Below are 16,853 nucleotides of genomic sequence, written 5' to 3' on the forward strand. Positions count from 1 at the left end.
GAGATTTAACCACGTTCGGGGCCAGAGATAAAAGACAAAGAGTAGATGACAAAGTAGAACGTTGTAAAGAATTCAAAAATGTTGGTGCGATACACATGCAGAGCAGGTTAGAGATAATGAAAGTACTAAAATTCGAAAGTCTCAAAAAAATGATAGTAAAGATCACATTACATCAAACAAAAGGAAATTATTACTCAGTGAAATAATGGAACAGCGAAAAGAGATTGAATATATTGTTCCAATTTAAACTTTAAGTCGGAGACTTGTAGATCGTCTAATTCGTGTTGCCATCAGGGAAAAGTAGTGTTTATTCCCAATGAAGAGGTGTATCGGCGAGAATTAAAAGATTTGTTGTTTAGTGAAAATGTAGGCCAGATGGGTTGGCGTGCAAAGTGAGCAGGGGGCAAAGCCCCCTAGTATATTATATATAAATGTATATATGTTGCACATTATGTATACTTTTTTGTGTGTGTATCTTTTCCCAGTACTGTATTATTGTAAACTGTCAATAGGAGACATGCAAGTAAGAATTTTATTGTACTGTGTACAATATTTATTTCATGCCCATGACAATAAACTTGAATTACCTGTTCTTCAATCATGTTATTTTTATTTATCTTATTGACATGTGTTTTGTTATAATGTTTAGTGTCCAAATAAAAATAAATACTTGTAAATACTGTGTGTATACCTATAAATAAGTATAGGTGGTAATACAATAAAAGCTATGATCTGTGTATATATTTTGAAAGCATAAAGAAGTCTACTACCAACAGAAAGTTATATTATTCAAGTTATTTATAGCTGCATTACATCACGACATATCTTAGTAATCTGTTTCAATGGTAATTATTAAAGAGGTATATCTTAGTGTTAGCATGAATATTTAAAAATAGAAAAAGTAGTAGTAAGAATGATATTAGGAAGCTCAACAAGAAAGGGGAATAGAGTGCTCAGTCCTCTAAAATTCAGTCAAAGTGGTAAGAACAAAAAAATAAAGAAAAAACAAAAAATAAACATAATATGTAGCGTAAACACCATGCAAAGGAGATAACTATATAATAGTAACTTAAGCTGCAGTCACATGCTCTTGAGACTATTGTGAATCATTAATAAGAGTACTTAGCTGCATAAAGCAACACAAATTTGAGGATACATGAGGCAAATAATAGAAAAGCTGATGAATGGTCTCTAAATGGGAATCACTCTCTACTTTGCAATACAGTAGACACAAGTTCTATGTGTACACACAAGCAACAGTTGCCTGGAGAAATGTAAAAGTCAATATGTTCATCATCATTCAAGACTCAAAAATCTGTCAAGCAGAACAAGAACGTATACTATTTGACTAGATGCATCCAGCTTGGCTTTTTAGAAGTATAAACAACTGGTGCAGCTGGCATTTCATAAAATATTACCTTTTTTAAGCATACACCTAATGGTGATGTTTACAAAAAACAAACAAAAAAAAGCAAAGATAAAAAAAAAATAAATACATAAAATAAAACCTCATTTTCTCTATTGACAGCTAGGAGAGTAAATGAGCAAAATAATGCTGTTTATAATTAGGAAGTCTGCTTAAGACACGGTTTTTAAGTTGCTGGCCATACATATTAGTCATGGATATGCTCCGTCCACAATAATTCATGAAAAATCTGTAGTTGCATTTTTTTGTATGTTGATTGAAATGACAATACACCTGCTCCTCACAAATGTTACCAAACAGATGTCAAAAGGGTGAGTGTAAATAAAGAACCCCATCTAAATCTTCCATTTGTCAGTTTAATATCCCTGACACTAAATGAATCAAAATGAAACAAGGCATACCATAGTAGTTCATTCGGTTTATAAGTATTTGCATTGTGGTTTAAGCTGGTTTAATATGGAACCAGCGCAAGCCCTATTAAAGCCACTTTTGGCAGTTGTTATGACAACTTACTGGAAGGATAGGCTGGTACAATTTAATTTGATATTTTGATAATTAAGTACATAAACATATCTTTACTATTGGAACAATACTGTCAATGATAAATGCATTAAACGTTTATGCTAGTATAAGACTACAGATGGCTGTAATACCTTACCACTAGTGTGTCAAGCAATTGATCAAGCATTTAATCCTTGTTTTTTAATTTCAAGATGCTAAAATAAGTAAATATACTCTCAAGCTGATAAAAGAGCTGATCTATGCTAGCTGGATTTACTTGATATCTATAATGCCAACTAAAACAGTCAGTGGAGGAAACACATGTCTATGTAACCACAAACGCCAGTATTGAAGAGAAAGGCAATCAATCCAGAAATTTTTTTTTCCTTTTTTATATTTTTTATTAGTGTGTCATTAAGGAAAGCCTATGTGGTTCACCAAACATATGTGAGAATGGGTATTTGTAAATAGCAAAACAATGAAGGGCTTTGAAAGAAAATGTTCCCATTTCAAACACCATTTCGATGACCTACACACTAAGCACCTTAATTCAAGGTGTCTAAAAGCATTTGGTTTCTTATAAAAATAGTTTTTTTTTAAAATGGCTCCCACAATTCTTACTTGTTAATCAATCAACAACACTACATTAATCTTCAAAGGCTCCTTCCAAGTACTCTCATCCTTCTTGTTCGCTGCCTGCCTGCATACTCATGATGCCATTTCTGTCTCTTACTGATCACTTGGTGACACAGGCAACATTATCTGTGCTGACTTTCCTCAACTCCATAATCAATCCAGTCCAAGCATATATGCAAGCTAACAGGAGTTTTGTAGTGGAGAACAGTCCCTGAAGTGTTTGCAGGTAATGCTTCCTACCTATGCCGTCCATTCTAAGTTCTCTACCAGAATACATTTTGCCATGGTTTTGCAAATGGAGTAAAAGGTGGCAGATGAAATGAAAACATATGTGCTAATGATGTGAATTTTACTTGTGGTATTTGTTTTGCAAATTTTCATGTAGTACCAGGGTGTTGTACCATGTTATCCATTAAGGATGTAGTGAGAAATCAAGCAAAATTACACCTTTTATTGGCAAACTAAAAAGATTACAAGCTTTCAAGGCAACTGAAGAAGAGGCCTGACTTCTCACTACAGATTTTCATGAAAATTTAGGTAAACTCAATTTTGCACAAGTTGTTATGCTTATCAATAATTATCACTAATCATAATTTACAAAAAACAAAAATTAACACTGCCCTTACCAGAAGTGACTATTAATATTATTTTAGGAAAAAAATCATGTTTTTGGCACATTTTGAGTGTAAGACTGGATAAAGGAAATATGGATTATGCCACAACAGTATCATGAAAAGTGTTTTCTTTTTTCAATGGATGTCTTCAACATTATTTACCTTTGTGCAGCATGGGTCACCACTGGGGGTTATTATATCACAAACTTTTTTCTCTCATTTGGCATGAAAAGATAAGATTACAATATTTTTCTTGGCCATCACTACAAACTTCAGGGGGTAGGTTAACATATAAAAATGTTTTTGGGAGGAGTATTACTTTAATCTGTACATCTGAACATTACATGAAGGTAAAATATTAATGCTGAAAAGCATTATACAGCTTGTTTTACTCTAATATGCAGCATGCCTGTTATCTTCTGTCACCTTACACCAGCCATACGTTTTCTACAGAAGACATATGGAAGTAATTTCAAGAAATTCCCTTTTAAAGAGATTGTTTTTCCAATGAAAGGGAATGTGTTAAGTGAACAAATAGTGATATGCATAGGCCATGTTCAGTTCAAATATTCAGCAAGTTTAATTATATGCCATAAAGTATTAATCAGTGCCAGATGAACTGAGCAAAATTCATTTTTTCATTTTTTGTTCGTAATGGATTATTATTTATTCAAAAACAGTTAGTATTTAACTAGTCTCCAGCATTCCCCAGAATATAAAGCATGACACACATTCTATTTTGAAATACATTATGATATTTGGGCTCCTAATTAATGCACTGCTGGATGTTCACTGCAGAAATATTTTAATAGGAAAAGAGACCCACAAGTGTGGTAATTATTGCAGAAATGGTTTACCTCATTTAAATGTACAAAAAACCTGTATTAAATGTTAAATATGCTTCATTAAATTGCAAATTTATTTATTGTTTGGCAAGTCAGAGAAAGCAGATTGCATAGTGTTCTTCTGGCTCATACCAGCTACACATTACTATCCTAAGTAAGAATACCATTTCGCTTTAAGTACCATTGTTTCATAAGAAATCACTTAACATGTTGCATGGACCTAATGAAAAATAGCTGCATGAAAATCATTAAAGTTTCAACATAATTTTTAAAATTGAATATCAAAAATGAAACACAGTGTAATTGATATTGTGAACAGTGGGAGCTCTCTCCAAGCCAAAATGGCACTAAAGATGCCAAAGGAGTATAAAAAAAGTATGTTTATTATAAAATTAAGCACACAGTGGAGGGATAACAAAAGAATTAAACACTAAGCACAAATTAATAAGGCAAACAAATAATGTGTTACCCTTCTGATTCTGTCTACACAGGATCTCTCCTATACCAGACAAGGTTGGCTAGTATACTTTCTAGCCTTGACGTACTACTTCAAAGTAAAAACTCCTCTTATATCCCAAATACATATTTCTTTCTTTTCTCTCAATTTCTATTTCTTTCTTTCATTCTAGTCATCCTTCCTCCCACCAGTTGAGTCCTTGCATTTGACTACAGTTGACTACAGGAAAGAGAGAAAAAAGGATATCCCCAACCTGAGACCACTTCTGGCTTAAACCCAGGACCTACTTCCAAGACCATATATTCTGTGCAAAAGCCCATAAAGACAATACACCTAGAGTTCCCTCTTGTGGCTGTTGGTTCTCCTGCATCTTCATACCCCAACTAATATTTAAATGTGCAGGAGAAACTTAGCAAGTTATTTTTGGCTCATTCAAGATATTAAATTATTCCACTGTCAGAGTGTGTCCTTTTTACAACATGATTTTATTTTTTTCATTTACTTCCTGGAAGTGCCTACCAACTGATGTTTTATAGGTTGCTATCTATCTTTCATTTTAAACATACAGTAATACTACCAAATGCACTGGCACAACATTGTGTAAGACAGGGAGGATATTTTGACATTTTTCATTACAATGGACCCTCATCACCTAGGTCAGGGGTGGCGAACTCCAGGCCTGGAGTGCCGCAGTGGCTACAGGTTTTCATTCAAACCCTCTTCCTAATCAGTGGCCAGTTTTCACTGCTAATTAACTTTTTTCCCATCATTTTAATAGCCCTGTTAGAAGAGTTCAGCCCTATGAATTGATTCATTTCTTCATTAAATGACAGCCAAGCAGAAATGACATGTGAAACGAGCTAACAGATGACGAGCTAAACTGGGGCATCAGACTCCAACCAATTTCACTCCAATTATTTCTTAATGAGAACCCAATTCTTTCTGTTAATTAAACCCGTTATTTAATTCCATGGCTTGTTGCTGCTCTCGAAAACTGTTGTTTTTCTGTTCTTTCTAAGAGCACCGTCAAAATGTTTTGGTGACCTGAGAGATCAGCCTTAACAAGACCACCACCTCTCTTTAATTTCAGATATTGTGTAATGGGCACAGGGGAGCTGGTCATGTGATGGCTTATTTTGTGTCTCATTATTGTTTGGCTGCTAATTAAAGAAAAAGAAACAACCATGGGGCCTGAGTTAAGTTAATTAAAAGAAGTAATCAGCAGCAAAAACTGGTCATTAATTAAGAAGATGGTAAGAATGAAAACCTGCAGCCACTGTGGCACTTGAGGCCTGGCGTTCGCCACCTCTGACCTAGGTAATCTTATAGTTGATATTTAGGGAGGCCCTAGTCTGTAAATTGAAAGCAAATTAACTTTTTTTTCTGGAACCTAACTGAGCAAAGCTTATTATCAGTGTGGGCAATAACACTATAGTCTGTGTAAAAAATCATTATCAATATCATACACATAAACATCCAGTCCAATAATAAAACATCTATGTTTTCTCAATTTTGTTTTAATCCCCTCATTAACACTTACATTTATTTTCATTGTTTAAAATCTTATAACATTAAGCTAAAGATAGCTTTTAAATTCAATTGAAAATGTCTGCTGGTGTTGTTTTTAGAGGAAGCAATATAACTAATTTTGAAAACAAAAAGGGACAGAAACAAGGGTACAGTTAAATTAAGGTCTTGTTTTCTGTTATGGAAGGAAAACAAAGGTGCAAAAATCAGTGTTACTAAAAAAAGGGTGTAAAGCACTAGTCAATTCAAGTAAAGTCATGTCAATTTGAAAGAGCCGTCTTACTCTATATATGCAATAATTGATTTTGACTTAATAAATGTTTCACACTATACAGTCATTACACAAAAATAGATAACATGCTATCAATATATGTTTGTTACCTGATAGTCCTTGTTAATCTTATGCTGCATGATCAACATGTTACGTGTCTTTTCTAGTTCTTGGACAGTTTCTGCATGTGCTGCTTGCAGCTGCCGTACAGTTTGCTCAGTATCCTGCTTCTTCTCATCATCCACTTTCTTCAAAAAGTCAAGATCCTGATTCTTCTGACTTTTACGTGCCTGAAATATAAACGGTATATCTTTTTTTACGCCACTGAATTTCTACATTTTTTATGTAGCAGTTACATGAGACCACAGAAATGATACCTACTATAGAAGTGTATATTGAATCCTTTTTTGTCAGACTACAGTTAGTTTGTCCAGATAGCGGAAATGCTGCCCATAGGAGCTCGAGGTTGGCTTACTAGTTGCACAGGTGCTTCTGCCCGGATTTTAATAGTTTTCCATGTCTAACAATGATGATTACTTACATTCCCCTTATTGGCGAAGTAAGCTAACAACTGATCACTGGACTACATCACATTAAACATGCAACTGGTAGTTGAAAAGATATATTGTATTTGCATTGCCAAAGGGGCACCACACAGCCTCTTGCCACATGCACTTGAAAAAGTAGAAAGTATATTGCTGGTCAACGAATGCACCATACCTAATAAAAACATTTTCATTTTTTTAATTCATTCATTTCTCAACATGCTTAATATCAGGGCTGTGGAGTCAGAGTCGAGGAGTCGGAGACAATTTTGGGTACCTGGAGTCGGAGTCGGAGTCGGCAAAAAGTTAACCGACTCCGACTCCTACTAAATTTAAATGGGAATTAAAAAAGTAAGTTGAAATGTCCCATTTCACAAACAGTCATAATGAACTACTTCTCTGCTGTAAGAATAAAGCCCAATGCATGCAGTGCATAATGTTACCACAAAACGAACATGTCAAGTAACCATGAAGCATGCTTTTCATTGACTGTATGCGTCACTATATGGGATGTAATGCACAGGTAAGGTGCGGCACCACTTTCCATTGTGTCGTGTTCCACTGTTACGGGGAACTGTGAACCTAGCCTAAAGCCCCCCATACATTTACAGATGCACTGCCGATTTTTCGGCCGTTCAACGAGTCATCACGCGTCAAACGCCTGAAAAATCATCTGGTGTGTTCTCAGCTCCGTCGGCTCCCCTTCGCTATGCGCTAGTGAAGGGGGCCGAAGGAGCCGAGAACACAGATCTCCCTACCTGTCTCCAGCAGAGGCTCGTTCTGCTGATCAGCTGGCCGGTGAGTGACACAATGCACTAAACTTCCGGCTGGCTGACAGAGGAGACAGCCACTGCAGCAGACAGAGGCATCACATTACATTGGATGGGGGCGGTGGTCGAGATTTTCGGCAAGCTGGATCTGCCCGTCCATGTGGACACCCGCAATCTGCGGCCGCCAATCAATTGTGTTTGTCTTTAATCTGGCATTATAGTAGAGTGTTGGCTTACTAGCCAGTAGTTCTGTGGTGAAATGACATGTATGTTGCCTTCCTGTCCTTCAACGGATGTAGAAAATACATTAGCATAGTATATACATACAGAGGAGTCGGAGTCGGAAGATTTAGAAACTGACTACCGACTCCACAGCCCTGCTTAATATAGCTACACTGCTACAGCCAATCATAGCCTCTTCTGTCAGAATGGTAAGGTAAGCTCAGGGCAGGATTCCTCACACGGTAGGTGGTCAATATGGTCAGAAATGTATATTATTGTATAACTAAACATTCTGATGGTTTTGGTACAGATATAATGTATTTGTAGATACTTGCATGACTGAAAAATATTAAAAAAAGAAAACAAATTTATTAAATGATTAACTGTACACACAGGCTTGCTTCTTATCCATCAACATGCCTAAAGACACTTTAGTACTCAGATATTCACCTCCAAATGACGGTTTCCAGCAAAATAAATAGCTCACTACAAATCATATGCTTCCCAGGTTATCTACTAAAATTCAACCTAAAATAAATTTAAAAATCAAACCAGAGTAATTAACTGCATACTATTTTATCGTTTTGTGATTTAACAAAATTGGAAAGCAATTTGAGATTCAGCGTTAAGCTGAAATATCATTTTTAAGATGTTTATATTATGTATACAGTTACTTATTTTCAGTATTTAAAAAGACAAATAGGAAAATTTATTTAACTCATGTTATTTAAATACACTGTTGAACTGACTATAGAGTTAGGTTCCTTTATACAGCATCTTCAGGTTTAGCATAATTAATTTTTGTCGTAATAATGAAATATGTTACTAGCAAAAATAAATTCCATACATTCTGTGCCCTATAGCATGCTTATGTTAATTATTTATTTATTGTATTGTAATCACTTCATACAGATAGATCAATTTTTACAAAAAATAGGATTGAAAACAAATCAACCCAATCCCCACCCCTGAGAAAGAGAGCATGGCCAACGGAGTAAAACTTAAAGCTGGTCAAAATACATAAATTGATGACTTTAATAGGTGGATAAAAAAAAAATGGTAAGAGAATCTATTTACTCAGTGCTTTAAGAGCTTATTCTAAAATATTATTGATTCTATCCTGCCAGGTTTTGAAAAAGTTCTGCACAGATCCTCTAACTGAGAATTTAATTTTTTTCCAATTTCAAATAGTATAAAACATCAGTTACCCACTGACTTAAAAGAGAAGAGTTAGGATTCTTCCAGTTTAGCAAAATAAGTCTGCATGCCAATAGTGAAGTGAAGGCAATCACAGTTTGTTTGTGCTTGTCTGCTTTAAGCCCATCTGGAAGAACACCAAACACAGCTGTTAATGAGTTACGAGGGATTGTGACACCAAGGCTGTCTGAAAGGCACTTAGGACTAGTTGTACCGTGTTAGCCATTATGAATGTAGATAAAAGTCAAGCAAAATGACACTTTTATTAGCTAACTAAAAAGATTACAATATGCAAGCTTTCAAGGCAACTCGGGCCCCTTCTTCAGGCAAGATGTAATACAGAAACTGGAGTTCCCGGTGTTATATTCACACACTAGCACAAGAAACAACATTGGTAAATCTTTAAGTGAGAAATCTTAAATGTAAAAAATTAATAGATTCCTCCAGGCTAGGGTACATTTAACAAGAGAGAGAACAACAATGTATGGTCAAAATCTTTGGATAAGGTAACTGAAAGGCACTTAAAAAGTTTTGTCCAGAATGGTGTTAATTTAGTGCAAGCCCAAAACATGCGACCCAATGAGGCTGGAACTTGATTGCAGCGTTCGCAGGTTGGATCTTGCCCTGGAAACATTTTGGACAGTTTTAAGCGAGACAGATGTGCTCGATATATAATTTTAAGTTGAATAATTGTATGCTTTGCGCATATTGTGCTTGAGTGAATTCTCTGCATTGCTACCTTCCACTCCTTTTCTGGTATGTTGATTGATAGACCTTTTTCCCATTGTCCTCTTGGATCTTTGAAAGGAAGGGACTGTAAAATAATTTTATATATTGCAGAAATGCTGCCAGAGTCCTCCCAACTGAGCAATATTTTTTTCAGCATAAAGGAAGGTGCGAGATGAGGGAAATCGGGCAGGTTCTGTTTGACAAAGTTTCTAATTTGAAGATAGTGAAAGAAATGTGTTGCTGGAAAGCTAAATTTGGAATGTAATTGTTCACAGAATGCAATGATGTTGTCTATATAAAGATCTCTAAGCAATTTAATCCTAAATGTTTTCCAGATATTAAAAACTGCATATGTTTGCAAGGGTTGAAAAAGGTGGTTCTCATGCAGAGGTGCCACAGATAAAAGATTCTCCATCTTAAAATTCTTTCAACATTGCTTCCATATTATGTATTTTGTAGGTCTGATATATACAATACTATATCATCTGCGTATAGAGAAATTTTCTGTTCAAGTCCTTCTCTGATAGCCTTTATCTGATAAGCATTTCGACAGTCAACTGCCAGTAGTTCAATGGAGATTGCAAATAGCAGTGGTGAAAAGAGGCATCCTTGTCCGGTACCACATTCTAGTTTAAAGTAGTCTGAACAAATGTTGTTAATATAAACTGAAGCTTCTGGATTGGTATACAGTAGTTTGATCCATCCAATAATAAGCTTATTAACTTTCTCTTCGTGTTCATAGTAATGATGTCTTGATTTAAAAATGAGTTGTTCAGTTTCTTCGGTTGTTAAGAGGTTGAGCTCTAAATGTAGAGCCTGCCTTTTCCTATGAAGAGCCTCACTTAGATGAAGAACATGCCAAGTGTCCATTATAGTAATTTCGCTGGTTAGCTCGGATACCTTATTGGTTTCTAATTTATTTCTGTGGGAAAGCTATGAAATAATATGTCCTCTTAAGAAGGCCTTTAGAGTTTCCCCAGAGTATTCCTGCAGAGACCTCTGAGGATGTATTTGTCTCTAGGAAGAAACTGATTTGTTTAGATATAAATTCTGTACAGTTCTTGTCTGCTAATAGAAGTGGGTTAAGATGCCATCTGTGAGATGAGTGTGTGGGGCCTTATGATTTCAGAAGATCAAAGGGGCATGGTTGGAAATAATAACAGCGTTATACTTGCAAGATTTAACCGTAGGCAAGAAATTATTATCTATAAAGAAATAATCAATTCTTGAGTAGCAATGATGCACTGGTGAGTAGAAGGAATATGTTGTTGAGTTTGGGTTTAGAAATCTCCAGGGGTCTGATAAGTTGTGGTCAGTTAAAAATTGTGTAATTGTCTTTGCAGTGTTAGATGTCATCGCCCCTTAGACAGGAGTCCTATCTAAGAGTGGATTTAAAACACAATTTAAGTCCCCAACCATTATAACTTTGAGTGTTCACATTGGGAATGGATGCAAATACATTTTGCATGAATTCCTTATCATCGACAGTGGGTGCATAAACATTTATCAGAATCACTTTACAGTTAAATAAATTGCCCATGACAATCACACATCTCCGTTCAGGATCAAATACTACATCTGATACCACAAATGAGACTGTTCTATGTATAAGAATTCCCACACCTCTAGTTTTCTTTGTAAAGCTGGAATGGAACATTTGGCCAGTCCAGCCTTTTTGCAGCCGGAACTGATCCTTGCTTAGTAAGTGGGTCTCCTGTAAAAATACTATTTTAGTGTTTAAACCTGTTGGGTGAGAGAATACTTTCTTTCTCTTTAATTCGTGATTCAGGCCTTTAACATTCCAGCTCACAAAGTTAACTGTCCCATCATGGAGACATTGATTCTGAATTTTTTATGTCATTTTGTAGTCTTAACTGGAAGTGAGACAGCTTTAACCTTAATTTCCAATTTTTCCACAAGTTACTGCCATGCAGCCTATTGTTACGTTGGTAGTTATCATTGTAAAGATTAAAATAATAGATTAGATATAGCTTGCTCTCTTTCTCTCCCCCTTATCCCCCCACCCCCCCATTTTGCCTCCCCACGTGAGGCTAGACCCAACTTCACAAAGTCCCAGTCCTCTGACATACCTAGAGACAGAGCACGTTCAAAACAAAACAAGCCCCTCAGCAGCTGCATTTAGGGATTAAAAAGTATTGATATCTATTGCCGATAAAGTCTAAATACTATAAGCATGCTTCTGTTATAATAAAAAGGAACTGACATTTGTACATGCATGAACAAGCAGTATTCACTACCTGAGTGAACATAAATAAATCAGCCACTTTAAATGTCAGTCAATGCAATCAGGATAGCGAGAGGTCACCTAGTTATAAGAATAAGGCGTAGCCCTCAACTTGAAGGAGGAGGAAATTTTCTTGTGTTACCTTTATAAGCATCAATGCCTCACTGAGTTCTGCCACATCAATATCACTCTCCTGAAATTAAAGCAAGGCAAATAAACAGCCATTATCATGTGGAAATAAATAATGGAGAGAAACACTAAGCTAACATGGATTTACACTAAAATTTCTGCCTTTTTGTAGAGATTGTTATTAATAAGTTAACAGATACTGTACATCAGATTTTCTTTTTTTTGGTTTGCCTTCTTCCTTTGTTTTGATGGCCTACTGCATATTAGATCCAAGCTTTGCACAAATTAACAGGATTTTTTTATGCTATTCTTACACTCATAGTGACTGGATGAAATACAAATAAACTTAAGATTTTATTAAATCACCTTAGTGAAGAAGGTCAGTCGGCCTTTAAGTTCATCTAATTGCTGTTTTTGCTCCAGAAAACGCAATTGCAAGTCTCTGTTCTCCTGGGCTAGTTTTTCATTTTGTTCTGAAAAACATTTATGTTGAAAAGAATTTAAAGTTAAATCATGTTGTGTAACCGGTGTAACTGAGGTTTGCCTACAAGCATACTGTGTAAAGAACCTCTGATGCTTTGTAAAGCTATAACTGGCTGGAAGATAGACCATTATAAAACCATTAATTATAATTACTGCATTAACAATGTCTACTCAAATTTTGAAACTTTTCTTAGTAACTGATCCTAAAATAATTAAACATACACTAAAAATTAAAGACAGTCTCTGGCCCCTGGAAGCAAATATTGAAATAAGAAAAAAGTTCATAAATATAAAGAATAAATGATACATAGATTGAATGAATAAAAATTAGCATTTTTGAGCAACACATAAGGAATATAAAATGACCATGATTAAAGCAAATCATTTTGTTGTAATATGTAGAAGGTGGGCAAGTGGGTAAGCCTCCCAAACAAATTAATGGAAAGTCTACCAATTTTTGGTTTTATTTTTTCATATTTTATATTGTTTATATTCCACCATCCATTAATTAACCATAACTAATTACTGTATTGCAAGATTGCTTGTAAAGCCAGACAGAAAGTTTTCATCAATCAGTATAAGGCAGGGAAATATTTATACAAATATGGCAATCATTCACAGAGCACATGCGATTTAACATGCAAGACACAGACACAAATGTTGACATGAAGTACTGGTGTAGTTAATCAATACGTTTCTGAATAGCATAGAAATTGTATTTCTAGAGAGACTGTTGTGTGGCCTTAGTAAATACTGAAACAGTTTTCACAAGACAACAGCACACTTATAATTTACTATTCTTGTCCAGCAAACTGAATATGTGCACATAATCATGAAGAAAAACCATGTAAAATAAACTAACTAAACAACAACTTAGAATTATACCAAAACTACGGCAGTAGTATTATCCCAATTCTGACCTTGCTATTTTAAATATGTTAAAAGGAACATTAACTAATATAATAACACAAAGAAGTGCAAAAAGAATGACTTGAAAATGTCAAGCCTAAGAAATAACAGAAACCAGGTTTATCAAAACATTCAGGTATAAAAGAACAACATAGTGACAGGACAAAAATCTCAAATTATTTACATAAACAAACACTTCATATGTAGTTTTTATGCAAACCACAGTCAATTTAAAAAGTTATTAGTCCCTGGTCTTGGTAATATGTTATCTATATTTTAAAAAGTAATTTAGTAAAATTTAAAGCATGCTGCCTCGTATTAAGTGCATGTATACTATTAGTTGCTTAAATCTGTCCCTGGATAAATTATGAATACATTATGTATATTTCCCCATCTTTAATCAAGATTATATACATGCCCTAACAAAAGTTTATTACTTTAATAAAACTTACAGTAGTGTTAAGCAACATTTCACAGAAGGATGTTTATATTGAGCTAATGCTAAGATCAAAAAACAAAGAAAGAAAGAAACAAATAATGACTAAAAAGTATAAAGTATCTATCTATCTATCTATCTAATTCTACTATGTACATTTCTTATTAATAGCATTCATAAACTGCATTACTATTTTTATCATTAGAATATTACCAGTAAATAAGCTGTAAACAAGTGCAACACTATAATTAAAAAAAAAAAAAAAAAAGTGTATTGGTGAAGACAAAATTTTCTTTTTTACTTGACAAAGACTTCAAATTCTGTAAGAATTCTGTACATCTACAGATAATGTAAATAATAATAACTATAACATTATTAAAGATTTTATAAAATGCTTTAATTAAAAATGTATACCTACACCAGATCTGTACAATCTAAAACAATTTCCCTATCCTTATTTCATTTGTATAAGAACAAATTCTAACATTTTATATACTTTACATTTTCCCCCAGACATCATTTTTTACATTTTTCAGTAGGAACCTGGGTAGAACCATGGTAACTAGATCTGTTACCTTATCAATAAGACATTGGGTTTGAATATTGGCCTAGTCTCGATTACTTGAAAAAGTCCCACTATGGAAGCCAGACAGGTTTAATTACTTTACTTTCAGAAGACATTTAAGATGCTACACATTTGCTATGCAAGTGGCTAGGATTTTTTTAGGAGATACTGGGCAAATACATACCATATTTAAACTAGACCTCACTCATGAATAATCCACTGCATCCACTTAACAGTGTCATTTCCAGGCAGAGGAGTAGCTTCAGTGACAGACTTTTGTCACTGTCCTGCTCCACTGACAGACTGAGGAGATCGTTCCTCCCCCACACTATGCGACTCTTCAATTCCACCCGGGGGAGTAAATGCTAACATTAATTTTATTTAAATTTTTTTCATTTTTATTACTATTTAATTTAATATTGTTTCTTTGTATCAGTATACTGCTGCTGGATTATGTGAATTTCCCCTTGGGATTAATAAAGTATCTATCTATCTAATGGGTACACATACACATATACACACCATTTATTAATAATACATGGCCAGTTCCTCTAATCTACATATCTTTGGGATTGGTGGGTAACTACAGTACAGTATCCAATGAAAACATGCATAGAAAGGGGGAGATGGGTAAACTCACACGGAACCAAGGCAAGTATTTCAATCTAAGACATGAAAACTAGAAAAACAAATACTCACCTGGGAAAAGTTCAGAAAATTTTCAATGTAGGGCAATTCTAAATTAGCACTGTATTTAATCAGTAGTCCCAAAACTAATGGCTCACCATTGTTGGCGAAATTTTACATACTTTGCTAACCCTAACTGTAGACATATTGTATTTTTTTCTATTTTCCTACAGTAATTTCTTTTTCTTGGAGAGAGTTGACTATTAGTCTTAAATCATGTGTGAAAAGTGATTCTGATTGGATAATTTGCTGTTCTTCAACAATTAAAGATTAAAAAAGCAAAATGCATCATGTGTGTAGCAGATAAAACAAACTGAATGATTTGAGTCAATCAGCACTTACTGGTTAGCTTAGTTAACTATGGTATACTAAAAGAGCCTACACTATTTTACTGTGAATATGAACTTGCTATGAAACAGACATGTTTATTGTACAGTATAAGCACTGTCACTGATGGAACTCCAAATGACTTGAATATCAAAGGAAAAAAAGCACAAAGTATTAATAAACACTGCAAAGGACTTCTGCATTTTCTTGAATATTTTAATAGGTTTTTTTTTTGGAACTGCTATCAGTATGTTCTGTTTTTGCAGCTAGTGATGCACTTCTTTTACACTCACAAGAATCAGAGGAGTAGACATAATATGACAGACCATCAGGTCAAAAAATAGTTAGGAGCCTAACAACTAGAAATAAGATGTGTTCTTGTGCTCTGTAAGCAAATGATGTGCATCTATTTTTAGATATTCAGAGAACGTAATGCCTGAACTTGTAGAAAAGCTACATAAAGGTGCTACTTCAGTAGTTAGATGTTCAGCAACTATGCTCCAGAATGTTAACTCAGGGCTTAATTTCTCAGACAATTAAAAAGATATATGAATGTATTGTCACACACATGTGAGTAGGGAGCATTCGCAGAGCTGGTGTGATGATTATAATTTCACTCCGGGTCAAGAAGAGGCACGGTTATTTACATCTTCTCCTTTTTCATCTATAGACCAAAAGCTCCAAGAGGCACAGATCCATGAGATCACTTCCAGTTCCTTGCCAAATCCCACCTCTTCCAGTCTGATAGCTATTTAACAGTCAGTTCTACCTCCACTTGCCAGCCTGATTTATGGACTTAAGCCTGAAAAAAATGTTCCTTAATTTTAGCATGCAATTTAGTTTCTGTTTTTTTTTTTTTTTTTTCACAATAATAAATAGGGTTTACTAGCAGGTAACCCAAATCTTTCCTTTGGTTTTGTCTTTTCTTTACATTATTATCTATTACAGCATATAGTACTTTAAAATGGCCTCCAATGACAATGAATATGTGTAATGCAGATCATGAAAAATGAAAGCTCAACATAACATCCTCACTTCTGAGTTGTGGAGGATCAGAGCCTATACCAGCAGCATTGGAGATTAATTGGAACTAAACCTGGTCCATTTTGAAAATGCAGTTGTATTGATTTTCTATATTTTACATGTGTTATCAACAACAACAACAACATTTATTTATATAGCACATTTTCATACAAAAAATGTAGCTCAAAGTGCTTTACAAAATGAAGAATAGAAAAATAAAAGACACAGTAAGAAAATAAAATAAGTCAACATTAATTAACATAGAATAACTAAGGTCCGATGGCCAGGGTGGACAGAAAAAACAAAAAA

The 16,853-nt window shown here is 34.6% G+C and overlaps 1 protein-coding gene across 3 annotated transcripts in view; it reads right to left on the minus strand.

Moving 5' to 3' along the window:
* rpgrip1l (RPGRIP1 like) overlaps positions 1–16,853 on the minus strand; it is a 191,837-nt gene that overhangs the window by 90,543 nt on the left and 84,441 nt on the right. For all 3 annotated transcript variants that reach the window (XM_039762916.1, XM_039762918.1, XM_039762917.1), the window contains 3 exons: positions 12,481–12,587; positions 12,128–12,178; positions 6,388–6,567 (listed from right to left, as the gene is read on the minus strand). In XM_039762916.1, the coding sequence (XP_039618850.1) occupies positions 6,388–6,567; positions 12,128–12,178; positions 12,481–12,587 (338 nt within the window). The remainder of the gene's footprint in view (positions 1–6,387; positions 6,568–12,127; positions 12,179–12,480; positions 12,588–16,853) is intronic.

The sequence above is a fragment of the Polypterus senegalus genome, chromosome 9 (genome assembly GCF_016835505.1).
Source record: "Polypterus senegalus isolate Bchr_013 chromosome 9, ASM1683550v1, whole genome shotgun sequence".
NCBI lineage: Eukaryota > Metazoa > Chordata > Cladistia > Polypteriformes > Polypteridae > Polypterus > Polypterus senegalus.